Source organism: Cylas formicarius, unplaced genomic scaffold (assembly GCF_029955315.1).
Source record: "Cylas formicarius isolate icCylForm1 unplaced genomic scaffold, icCylForm1.1 PGA_scaffold_3__17_contigs__length_32017465, whole genome shotgun sequence".
NCBI classification, from domain to species: Eukaryota; Metazoa; Arthropoda; class Insecta; order Coleoptera; family Brentidae; genus Cylas; species Cylas formicarius.
Genome location: NW_026844326.1, coordinates 27,831,443 through 27,844,220, shown reverse-complemented (window position 1 = coordinate 27,844,220; position 12,778 = coordinate 27,831,443). Strand labels below are relative to the sequence as shown.

At 35.9% G+C, this 12,778-nt stretch overlaps 1 protein-coding gene across 1 annotated transcript in view; it reads right to left on the bottom strand.

Moving 5' to 3' along the window:
• Nucleotides 1-8,131: 8,131 nt before the first annotated feature.
• Nucleotides 8,132-12,778, bottom strand: part of LOC132699397 (dorsal root ganglia homeobox protein) — a 91,515-nt gene continuing 86,868 nt past the window's right edge. The window contains exons 6-7 of the mRNA XM_060666069.1: nt 11,235-11,362; nt 8,132-9,006 (exon numbers count right to left, since the gene is read on the bottom strand). Of these exons, the coding sequence (XP_060522052.1) occupies nt 8,657-9,006; nt 11,235-11,362 (478 nt within the window). The 3' untranslated portion in view covers nt 8,132-8,656. The remainder of the gene's footprint in view (nt 9,007-11,234; nt 11,363-12,778) is intronic.

Here is a 12,778-nt window from a genome sequence, read left to right as displayed (position 1 = left end):
CCTACGCCTCCATCCATCTCTGTCTTGCCATTCATCTCCGATACCTCTTTTTCCATAGATTCATCTACTTCATCCCTCCAAGATCTTCTGGGTCTACCCCTTTTCCTTCTACCTATGGGGCTCCATTCTGTTATCTTGTGTATCCACCTATTTCTGTCTACTACTTTGTCTATTCTCGAAATTCTACAACTTCTCCTCCAGTATTCCATTTCAGTGGCCTGTATTTTACTTTTGTATTTTTTGTTGATCACCCAGTTTTCCGCGCCGTATGTCATTACGCTCTGTACTATGGTGTTAAATATATGTGATTTGGTGTGTCGAGTGATGTGTCTATCCCAGAGTATTGGATTTAGTTGTCTGATACAGTTTCGCGTCTGGCCTAGTCTACTGTTCATTTCTTCCTCTGTTGTCCCTTTTTGAGATATTATTTGATGATTTTCATCGACTTGTAGGTAGTTTTCTCCATCTTCTGTTGTTGCCAGGTATTCCGTTGTCGAAAAATTTATTTCCATTCCATTTTTTTCATATTCTTCCTTCAGTTTTCGTAACATGTAACTTAGGTCTCCTTCGTCTTGTGCGAGTACAACTTGGTCGTCCGCGAAATTTAACGTGTAAAGACAGTCGCCTCTGATTGGAATTCCCATTTGTTCACATTTTTTCTTCCATGGTTTTAAGATCTCCTCTAGAAATATTTTAAACAATGTTGGTGATGTGGAGCATCCTTGTAGCAGCCCTTTTGTTGTTTTAAAGCTTTTTGAGAGTCTTTCTTCGATTTTTATAGATATTTGGTTTCCTTCAAACATTTTTTTAACGGTCTCTATTAATTTTTCCGTAGTATCCCCCTGGTTATGGTGTCGTATGCTTTTTTTAGGTCTATAAAGGCTAAGTAAATCGCTCTATTTTTAGCCATTTTCTTCTCTATCACTTGTTGTAATGTATATATGTGGTCTATACAAGATCGACCCGCCGTAAAACCTGTTTGATCTTCTCCAATTTTGAATTTTATTTCTATTTCTAGTTTTGCCTTTCCGAGTTTTCCATATAGTCTTCCCATAGATGATATTACGCTAATTCCTCTGTAATTTTCGCAATTTTTACGGTCGCCTTTTTTGAATATGCAGTTGTCCACTCTTTTGGTAGTTGTTCTCCATTTATTGCTCTTAGAAACATTTGGTGTATCATTCGGTATAGTTTTTCTGATCCGTATTTTATTAGTTCAGGAACAATGCCTCCTGCGTCGGCAGCTTTATTATTCTTCATATTTTTAATGGCCATTTTTACTTCTTCTAAGCTAAGATCTATATCCTTTTGTTCGTCTGATGTTGTCTCCGAGTTTTCTCCAATAAAAGTAGGTCTATCCTCTGTTAGCAGTTTTTTGTAGTATATTTCCCACATAGTATCTGGTATGTATTCTAGATGTACTTTTTCTTTCCTATTGGTTCTAAGAGATTTAATTATCTTATCTAATCTTAGGCTTATCTATATTTAATAAAAGTACAAAAATATACGTTATAATATAATTTCCACTAACAATTTCTCTATCGGCAATGTTAAGCCAGCGTAATACTTTCAGCATTTTTGTAGTTTGTCTTTAGTGGCCAAATCCAAACATGGATAGTTTTGGTTAGTTAGTTGTGTGACACAAGACAATGACTTTTTTAACTTTCTGTTAATATGTTTTTTTTGTATAAGATAAGTTGTAAAAAGCATAAGATAAGTTCCTTAAGTTGCAATAACCCTTTTGTGTAGATTTAGAAACATGAGTCTTGAACTGTAATTTATTATCACAAATAACACTCAAGTTTTCACATTCGGAAACAACCGGTATTTTAATTGATTGAAATGTGAAGCAGTCAACTGGCTAAAAGGTCCGAAGCAATTAATGGCGGCATCTTTAGAAGAAACGGTCACAATGACGAAAATTACAGCATCAACTGTATGGAAAATTGTGAATAATCCCATTTCAGTGAGGAAAAAAAGAAGCGATGCTGACATTTCCTCGAGTGTAGATGAAAGTGATCAAGATATAATACGGCGTAAAATTTACCAGTTATACGAGGAACAAAGCGTGCCTACATTAGATATCTTAATTAGGAGGCTTGAAAAAGATGAAACCGGTGTTAAATGTGGCAGAACTACCTTATGGAAGTGTATTTAACACATGGATTTTAGATTTTAGATTCGGAAATGGCGACTGGAATATCTAGAAAAAAATAGGCTTTACAGAGAACAACAAAGGCCAATTATTTACCTGATGAAACCTGGTTCGACACTTATGATACCCCGGAAAAGGGTTGGGTTAACTCATCTGATAAGTGTAAAACAAACGGGCCATCAAAAAGAGGTAAAGAATAACTATTTTGCATGCTGGGTCTAAAGATGTTCTGGATTACCATGAAGACATCACCGCTGATTTATTTGAACGTTGGCTTAAAAACATTCCTCCTAATTTTTAAAACAACGGTTATAAACATAAGAAAAATAAGACCTACAAATTATTAATCATTCTTGCAATACTAGAGAAAAGTTAAATGTTATGACAAATAATTTTTCAAAAAAATTTCCACAGGCTACTGTAATACCGGTTCAGTTAAGCTCCGAAGCTAGAGGAATCCTGAAATTTTGTAAATAGTATCGTCGAAAGTTACTAATAGACCGGAAGGAAAGGGGAAGTACGTCATTTCCCGCCCTCTGTTCTCCGCCCAAGTCGTGACGCCCGATATTAATAACAATTTAAAATACGGACGCAGACTGAAATTCGCGTTGACTAATGGCGCTGTAATGTAGACGATAAATTACATCAGTACGTTTGTTAATTGTGTTTAATTTCAACTGTGTGGTGGTGCCGCCTGACGCTCCCGCCACTAATTCACTCTGAATTACGAGAGCAATTTCGGAATTAGATACCTCTCTCGCCCTAGCGGATGTACCTGGGACCAGCGAAATCATCCATGACCGGCAGCCGGATTAGACAAACCCGAACGAAAATCGAAGTTTATAAACTAAAGACAAAAGAAATAACGATGAAGATAATAGAAGAAAAATAAGGCACCAGAATATTTTTTTGGTTCAAAGAAACTTCCACAGGCTACTAATAATATTTCTTGTAAAACTTCTGGATTCCTCCTGCGTTGATTTTTGTTGACTCGAAAGAGCTAACCTTTCGCCAATCAGCCTGCTGACTTCTTCAGAGCTTGACTGCAACTGGCTTGCATTTTACTCTGTACCTGCTTTTATACTGTTTGAGGTGGGCGGAGCTAAATGAGGGGCGTAAACTTCTTCTTCTTCTTCCTGTACCAACGAAAAATCCGAGAGTCTATAAAAATCTATAAGCAACCTAATAATCTTAACCGCGTCACAGGCCACACCTGTCACCAATTTGGGAATCAGACATCCGGAGGGGAATCATGCCCCTCATTTAGCTCCGCCCCCTCAAAAAATATAAAAGCAGGTAAAGTCTGTCAATAGCTATAATAAGTATGAAATATGGCCGAACAGGTCCGTACTTTGCTTAGAATTTAATTATTTGGGGTTTTAGGAAAGATACTAAACAATATTTATTTATTTATGTATGTATTTATTTTTAAATCTAAAATTAATAAAAATATATTTTTATTACCTACTTAAATTATTTAAAATTATTCACATAATATATCAGTATCACTATCTGTTCTAATTATTATTTGTTCTATATTATTTGCAATATGGATATACGATTGTTCTGCTTTTTCTATATGTTTAACAGAATTTGCCCAACTTTGTGGAGGAATGTTAAAAACTTCGGTTTCTATAAATTTGAGGTCATTGGAGTTAACAGGGCAAAACCATTGTTTCGACGAATGGCAGATTTCAGTTGGTGCCAAACATGTTCAATGGGATTAAATATACAATGGTAAGGTGGAAGCCTTAAAACTGTATACCCTAGATTCTTTGCATAATTATCACAGACGTATTCCTTTTGTAGGTTCAAGCTTTGTAGAACTTCAATTAATTGCTTTTTGGTATAATCTTCGTGAAAATAAATGTCGTTATTATACATGTAGTTTTTTATTGTTGCTTTTGTGTCACATGAGGAAGGCGTTTTATTGAATTGTCTACTTTGATAACTTGCATTGTCCATTACAATTACGCTGTTAGGAGGAATGTTTGGAACTAGTTTGTTTTTAAACCAACTTTCAAATAAATCTGCGGTGGTATCTTCATGGTAATCCAGAGAAGAATCTTTAATATTTTTCGCCATTTGGAATTTGGAATCCAACCATCTTTAGAGCCAGCATGCAAAATAGTTATTCTTAGTTATTCTTTTACCCCTTTTTGATGGCGCGTTTGTTTTACACTTAACAGTTGAGTCAACCCAACTCTTTTCTGGAGTATCATAAGTTTCGAACCAGGTTTCATCCAAGTAAATAATTGGCCTATGTTGTTCTGTGTAGATCTTAATTTTTTCTAGATATTTCAGTCGCCATTTCCGACTTCTAAAAGATAGCATTAAAACTTGCCTTTTGTCAATTTTTTTAAATCTAAAGCCCATGTGTTGAATACACTTCCATAAGGTAGTTCTGCCACATTTAAAACCGGTTTCATACTTTTCAAGCCTCCTTATTAAGATATCTAATGTAGGCACGCTTTGTTCCTCGTATAACTGGTAAATTTTAGGCCATATTATATCTCGATCACTTTCATCTACACTCGAGAAAATGTCAGCATCGCTGAAATGGGATTACTCACAATTTTCCATACAGTTGATGTTGGAATTTTCGTCAATGTGGCCGTTTCTTCTAAATATGCTTGCTTGCTGGCACCACGTTCAATGAGAGTCAAATAAACATTGGTTATAACTTCCTTAGTCTCAATAGAATAGTGTTTTCTACATTTGGGCGGGAGCATTTCCTGAGATACACTAGACTCGCACATATTTTGCATAATTCGTACACGATTCAACACGCGCTGTATTACACACGAAATAAGAATTATTACTAATAAACTTAAACTAAGTAGTATACCAAACCAAAGAATATTAAACACAGCCAGGTATAAAATTATTTTCTATTACGGACCACAATTGTACCTGAATTTAAATTCCGAAACTTTAGGTAATAATCTTGTTGCATTGTATGTTAATGACCACCCTTGGATAATCCCAAAAGCAATTGCTCACTTTCTTATATCTATGAACAGACCATAGCATTTTGGGATTAGATTTTAGGGATTTTAGGGCAATGCGTTCAGGTTTTGGAGCATTAAATTTTTGGAGGTTTTGTTTTTTAAGGATTTTTGCGGTTTCAAATCGAATTTCAGTAGTTGTTTGAGATGGCAGTTTGTTTATGGATAGACTCAACATTTGCGATGATATCCTCTTTTGCAGGAACTCATTTTTCCGTGTCGGATGATACAGTTACCGCAGCGTTTGGTAGTTACAATGGCCTGTAGAAGTTTCTTTGAAAAATTAATTTTCGACGATGGTTTACGATGTTAGTTGGAATAGGAAAATCGGTCGGGTTTCGCCGCCCCACCCCGCGAGTCCCGCCGCTCCCCGGGGCGGCGTCATAAAAAATTCACGGTCGCGGTGAATAATTCCGCAGGTTTTTACCGAAAAATGGCGCGTTCCGACGCGCGTTAGTTTGAATATTTATTTCAACAAATTTCGGGCGAAAAACTCGACGTAATGCATTTAGATATTGCCCCCCGTCCCCCCTCCGCGCCGCGGCGGTTGATATTTTACGCGAAATTGTTTTTAAATTTTAAAATGTTTTACGGTCGAGCCTTGGGGGGGGGGGGTTATTTCGTTTTCCCAATTAAACGTTTGTAGTTGTGATGACTAAAATATTAACAATAGCAGCCATGATAAATTATTATTTTTAAATTTCGTTTTATTTTTACTAAACAATATACGGGGTGCCCCTTCGATTCTTTTACTGATTCAAAAGTGGACTCGCCCTATAGTGATCTAATTAATGCAAGGCCAGTTCACTGGATGGATTTGTTGTAAATTTGTGCTAAATCAACTTTATCAATAATGGAAAAAACAGTATACATACTAATAATTAAATCTCACATCAATACTGTTACTTCATTAATAGACAAGTAAAAGTGTTCTGCAGCTCTGGTGCTTATCGGAGCCTGTATCACGCATACGTTCATATAAGAATAAATTTTGCTCCTGTCATTTGAAGCTCCAGGTATAATGTATACAAAATTAGGATTGCAGGTTTACCAATTCTATAAGAACACTGCATTTTAAGCAAATGTAAATCCACTGCTAGCTAGTGAAGTTAGAATCAAGTGAGGTGGGGATTTAACACTTGCTTTGGTATAAAATTGGGTAGTATTTTTTCCTTGCACAAACGTACCAGAAGATCTTATGAACCTTTCACAACAACAAACACGCCGCACTGCCACGCAACAGGTGCATAGGCAGCCTGGGAGCAGTCAGACGACCTGCAAGACCTCCAGAGATAACACCCCTTGATTACTGTTAACAGTATCACTCTGCAGGTGTCAAGACAGTCCTGTGAAGCAGTACAAATACAGTACAGAGTACAGTACAGCTAACAATAATTAATTAAGAAAAGCAAAAGTCGACTTCGGCCGAATGGACATTCTTCTTTTTCACCCTGTTTCTAGGTAAGGGTATCGATTTAAAATAAAACAAAGCGGCTCTGTATCTCTTATAGTCGATATGTCGATACAAATATTTAGCAGGAAACACACTGCGAATTGCTATTATCAAAAGGAAACTCCCAAAGTCCTGAGATAATTAAAATCAGTGCTAAAAATTGGGTCGACCCTCGCTGCACATGTTTTTTATAGCCCAAAAATTAAATATACTGTAATTATTGTATTCCAAAAATACAAAAAAAAAAAAAACGAGGAAAAGCCAGTGGTGCCCATTTTATTTGTGTTTTCCGAGAAGCTATTGGTATTTTTTTAAGTTTGACATCCTGCATCTTGCGTTACGTTTACGTTTGTTTTACTTTTTGTTTTGTCTTTTTACTGGAATCCTTAGTTTTCTGGTATATTTTTGAATTAAGGGGTTAAAGAAAGAATCACTTCACCACTGATTTAATATTTTGATTTTTTTATTATTCTCATTGTCTTTGGCTCTCCTCTCTTCTTTATTCTTTACCGTAGAAGTTCTAATTTTATATGCTTCTTATAGCAAATTAAAGTTCGGAAAGGTGATGAATCACTTCACCACTAATTTAATATTTTGATTTTTTTGTTATTCTCATTCTCTTTGCATGTCCCCTCTTCTTTATTCTTTACCGTGGTAGTTAAAGTTCGGAAAGGTGACGAATCACTTCACCACTGATTTAATATTTTGATTTTTTTATTATTCTCATTGTCTTTGCCTTTCCTCTCTTCTTTATTTTTTACCGTAGTAGTTCAAATTTAATATGCTTCTTATAGCAAATTAAAGTATGGAAAGGGGGAGATTATTTTTTGAAAACTAACCTTAATTGGTTATTTTGGTTTTTTATTTTGAAATAAGGGGTTAAAGAAAGAATCACTTCACCACTGATTTAATATTTTGATTTTTTTTATTTATGCTTTTAATATTTTCCATTTATTTATTTTTATTTTATTTATTTATTGTGTTTGTCCTTTTTTTTTTGGTTTAAATTTTAAACTTTTAGTAGATTACTGGGTACTCCGCCAAATCAAGAAAAAAGTGAAGCAAGCAAGCAAGTTAACCAAAAAAAAAAGAAATAGTTTGGTGAAAAAATCATCAAGAGATTAAACAAAAAGCAGAGACAAAAGAGAAAACAATCGGAGCTGTTCTGATCGTTGATACCGATATGCAAAACGCGACCGCCGACGCCGCTCGCAAGAAGGCGTCGCGACGCTTTTATCGATACACACGTCCGAACCCCAAACTTCCATTGGCAAACCCCGGCGGGGGCGGGATCGGCGCGCATCCCCCCTACCCGGAATGGGAATGTCGTATGGCTCCACTTTATTAAAAAGACTTTACTTTGTTTTCCGTTTTCCTTTGCCCCTTTTTTTATTGCTTATATCCCACTTCTGATTCCATACGCTTAGCAATACAAACCGAGTTTTAATCCGCGCGAGGTGGTTTTTTTTGGGGATTTGGGGGTCAACATCAATAAAATACTGCTCTAACTGACTTCAATGTTTATTGAACACTAGAATATGACGTTATTTTACAAGGTTATTTACAACGAAATAAATATAATAATACTTGTATCACATCACAATATTTCACCTAAGTTTATTTTTCTTAATTTGCAACGTGACGCGCGTCTCCAAACGAATTTGTTTTTGGAAACGCCCATCCGGAACGTAATCTAGGGAATATATAGAACTAGCGACATCTATTATATTTGTTTCTATGTATATACAGGAAGTTTTCCTAGGTAGATTTTTGAGTTTTTTTTTTCTTTTTCGTGTTCGAGGGGCGTTTCAAGTTGGAGACAGAAAATAAAAAAAATTAAGATGAGTGTTTTGTATAAAAAAAAGTTCGAAGCCCGGGTGGCTTTGAACCCGCGACATCTGGTGCTCCATTTATTTTGCGAAGGACACTCTTAAAAGTGTGCTAGGGACGTTGTTATTTAATTAAAATGAACGCCTTGTGTATTACACTCCTTTAAACATAGGAGAAAAAATGTCCGCCATCTCCTACGAGCGCGTTAGTCTACGTGGGTGAGGGTTCTTTGACCGGTACCACGTCCACATGGTGACCGCCAAGGGGTTCCTGCTTCCTCTGCAGCGCCTGCAACGTAAGCGGCGGCAAGAGCGGGAAATTCAATCCTGCGGCGGCCGCCTGCTGAAAGCTGGCCACGTGTTGCAGGCTTTGCAGCAAAGCGGCCGAGTGTTCCTGCGCTTTTCTTCGCAGCTCCGCGACGCTGGATTGGCGCTGGTCCCCGCCCACCGGCGACGTCTGCGACATGACGGACGCCGCGTCGCTAGATGGCAGCAGGTGCGACGTCGACAACGCGCCGCCTAGCGGCTTGATCGGGCAGCACGAACACAGGCCGGGGAAACCTGAAACCATTTCGTTGTAGAATTTTGCAATATGTGGCTTTGAAATAGCAATTTTTACGGAAAACACTTGATAACGGTCGTGGAAAAAAGCTTTGACGTCATTTTGAATATGCTTTGCTGGTCTAAAATTACTTTGGAAAATGAAATGAAAATGAAATCGTTTTTATTGCCCAACTTTTGCCAAAAAACACCACCTGCAGTTTCTGAGCTACGAGGGAAAATTTTCTAAATTTTGATTTTGTAAATACTTTACAATGCAACTTTTAAACAGGAATAAAATTTGAATTCAAAACTTTGTTTTTTCAGGACCGCCATGATTTTTTTCCGCATATTTTATATCCTTAGATGCATGATGCCAAAAATAAGACCAATTTTCTAGATTATCTTCCTTTTTTCTCTTCTCTGATATCCTTATAATAAAAGTATTACTTATTATGTTAAAAAAGCGTTTAAAAAGCTGAATGTTTCACCAATATCGCGAGCAGGCCTTCTATGGAAATGAAGCGTCGCCCTCGCAACTCAGTTAGTCGAAAAGAGAAGCTAAGACACGCAAATATGGGACATAGATGGAGACGTTATGTAAATTATTGGTAGTGAGCAGTAGTGTGTAAATGGCGACTTTGTCATTTTGAAAGAAATAAAGTTTAAATAATGTTAAATTTTACACGAGGTGACTCGTTTGTACCGAACAATTTTTGTCAATTTAAGCCGTAATCATATAGTCTTAAAAGATAATTTTCAGGTTTAATGGAGAGCATTATAAAACTTAACTGTGAGTCACCTCATTTTTGAAATTCTAAATCACACTTTAGAATCCTAATAAGGTTAAAAAGATGCAACAAATATGTTATTATAAGAATAAAAGTTATAATTAAGCCCGTATTACCAAAAATCTAAACCATATAAGTTTTTGGAGTTAAAATATGGCGGAAATAAAATTTAAAGTGGACGATTTTGGAAACGGATTTAAATTATATAAAAAATATTAGATCCGTATTTAAAATTCTTACCCTGATGACGAACTTTCTAAGGAAAATTTGCAATTTAAATTATAATTATAAAATTTTCAAAATCAAAATACCTTTCATATTAAGAAATATACGACACGCTGTTAAATCTAATTATATGTTTTTTTTAAGTTTCAAATTATTGGGGCTGTAATGTGCAAATGGCATCTTGGTATCTTTAATAATAAAGGAGATTGCCGCAATGAGGCATAGAATAAAACTGTATAGTGGACAACAAACAATTGTTTGTTTCTATTATTTATTGTGGGCTAAGTTGCAGCCCTGCGTTTCAAGAAGTCAGTGTTCTAAAGATATCGCGAGCAGGCTTGCACTCTATAAAAAGGGAGCGTCGCACTCGCTAATCAGTTAGTCGAAAAGAGAAGCCAAGACGCGCAAATATAAATAATCAAAGGATATAGATAGATAGAGACGTTATATAAATTAATGGTGATGAAAATCCATCTATCAAAATAAATAAGAACTATAGGTTCAGATTTCTGAATCTGAACTTTTAGTTCTTATTTATTTTAATAGTGACTTTGTCATTTTGAAAGGAATAAATTTTTAATTGTGTTACCTTTCAAGTTTCAAGTTTAATAGACCGTTACCTATAAGCGTTATAAAACTCAACTTTCAATTATTTATTTTTGTAATTAGGCTAAAAATATCAAACAGTAATATTAATATAAGCATAATTAAACCCATAATGCCATAATTCTAAAAGTTTTGGGAGTTAAATTCTTCTTAAATTTTTAATAAAATTTCCAAAACCGAAATACTTTTCATATTGAGAAACTACAAATACTATTCAAAATCTGATTATACTATTTTTTTTTGTATCTTTAATGATAAAGGAGATTCCCGTAGTCTGGTGAACTTCAATGAAATTCCTGGTAACGTTTTTGGTGGTTTTATGGTAAAGAAACCACTTTCTTCTTCTTTTTTTTGTTTGTAGTCGATAATTTTTCATTCCATACATGTCAACCCCCTTTAGTAAACTCGATAAACCTTTTTTCTTGAGACGCGGCGCAGTTAAGTCGCGAGCACGTCAATTTCAAATGATTTATCCCGAAATCCTGTCATAAATTAGGCGTCATAAACGACATTACGACGTGGATGCATGGGCCGTTTGTCTCGCTACCACACCTGCGCCCGCCGCCCCCCGCCGCAATTTTTAAAACTTTCAATTTGATTTGACACGCGTAACCCGTAACTTCTTACCTTTCAACGTCGGGAAGAGCGGCGGCGAAAACTGCGACGATATATGCGACGCCAAATGGGGCGGGAAAAACAGTGGCGGCGTGTTCCTGGCCCCCCCGTCGATGACCGGTCTGAAGCTCGCTCCCGGGCTGAAAAAAAAGGGTCGTTGGTCAGGCAAGAATAAAAATACCGAGTCGAAGCTGATACTGACTTATCAGGCGAATCATTTACAATAGTAGTTAGTTTTGGTTAGTGTTAAGGTCGGTGTAGTAAATAATAGTAATTAATATAATTATAATAATAACATTTATTGTTTCAACCATCAAAATCGCAGGTAACATTCATTCTACACGAAGTACAGGGTGAGTCAACGATAGAGTAAAATTAATTATCTCATTGGTTTTAAAAGTTATGAGAAAGTGGTAAATACAAAATGTGGAAAGATTTTTGGAATGCACAATTTAAAATTATTTCAAAGTATACAGGGTGGCTCAAAATAGCGTTACGAATAAGACATACTATTTAAAATTTTTCTCTTTTATTAGTAACAATACTAAAAGCCTAACCAAATAGTTTTTCCAATATTTTAATTTTTCTAAAATAATTCTTTTCTTTTCTTTTTATTCAAAGAAACGTCCAGAGGCTACTGTAATACTTTTTACAAAGCTTCTGGATTCCACCTGCGTCTGTTTTTGCTGAGTTGAAATTGCTGACGTTTCGCCAATCATACTGTTGGCTTCTTCAGTTTCAGTCAAGCTCTGAAGAAGCCAACAGGATGATTGACGAAACGTCAGCAATTTCGACTCAGCAAAAACCGACGCAGGGGGAACCCAGAAGCTTCGTAAAAAAAATGTAGTTTTCAATTACGATGGCGCCATCATTTTTAAAGATAACGCAACATATACATGCAACCGCTTTTAAATTAGATGCTACAGGGTGTTCAAAATATACCATATTTACAGCTTTTGTATATACCGTTGCAGATAAAACACCTGGGATACAGATTTTACTACCCGTGGTCTGGAATTGAATATTGAGTATTGTTTTGAATAGCGAATTTTGTGTTTTCATCCTTGTGTGCCAATACGTACAAGGTGTTTCAAAGACAAGTTATATGTATCTTAACGAACAGTTATAAGGAAATTAGAAACTTATTTAGTCGCACGGAGTTTAAAAAAAATGTGGCGGACTCTCGGTCATTTAAATATTTACAAAAGATCAAAGGACTCCAGTGACATACCGCTCACCTCTGTTAGACTAACTTCTCATCCTCAAAACACTGAAACCTTTAGGAGTTATTCAAGTTCACAGCAGGTAATGATGACGTGGTCCGGGCTCTATCCCAATTAGAGTCCAATGCTTTAGGAAATTATGGAATATCTCTCTTGTTTAGACTGTATTGTCGAACAATCGTGTCCGTATTAACACACTTTTGATTCCATGCATTGCGATAGGAGTATTTTCCTATGGAAAATTGCAACAGTTTTGCCTTTAGTTAAAATTAGTGCTCCACAGAATGTGATCTTTGACCCATAAATAATTCATTTTTAAAAGAAACTTTCACA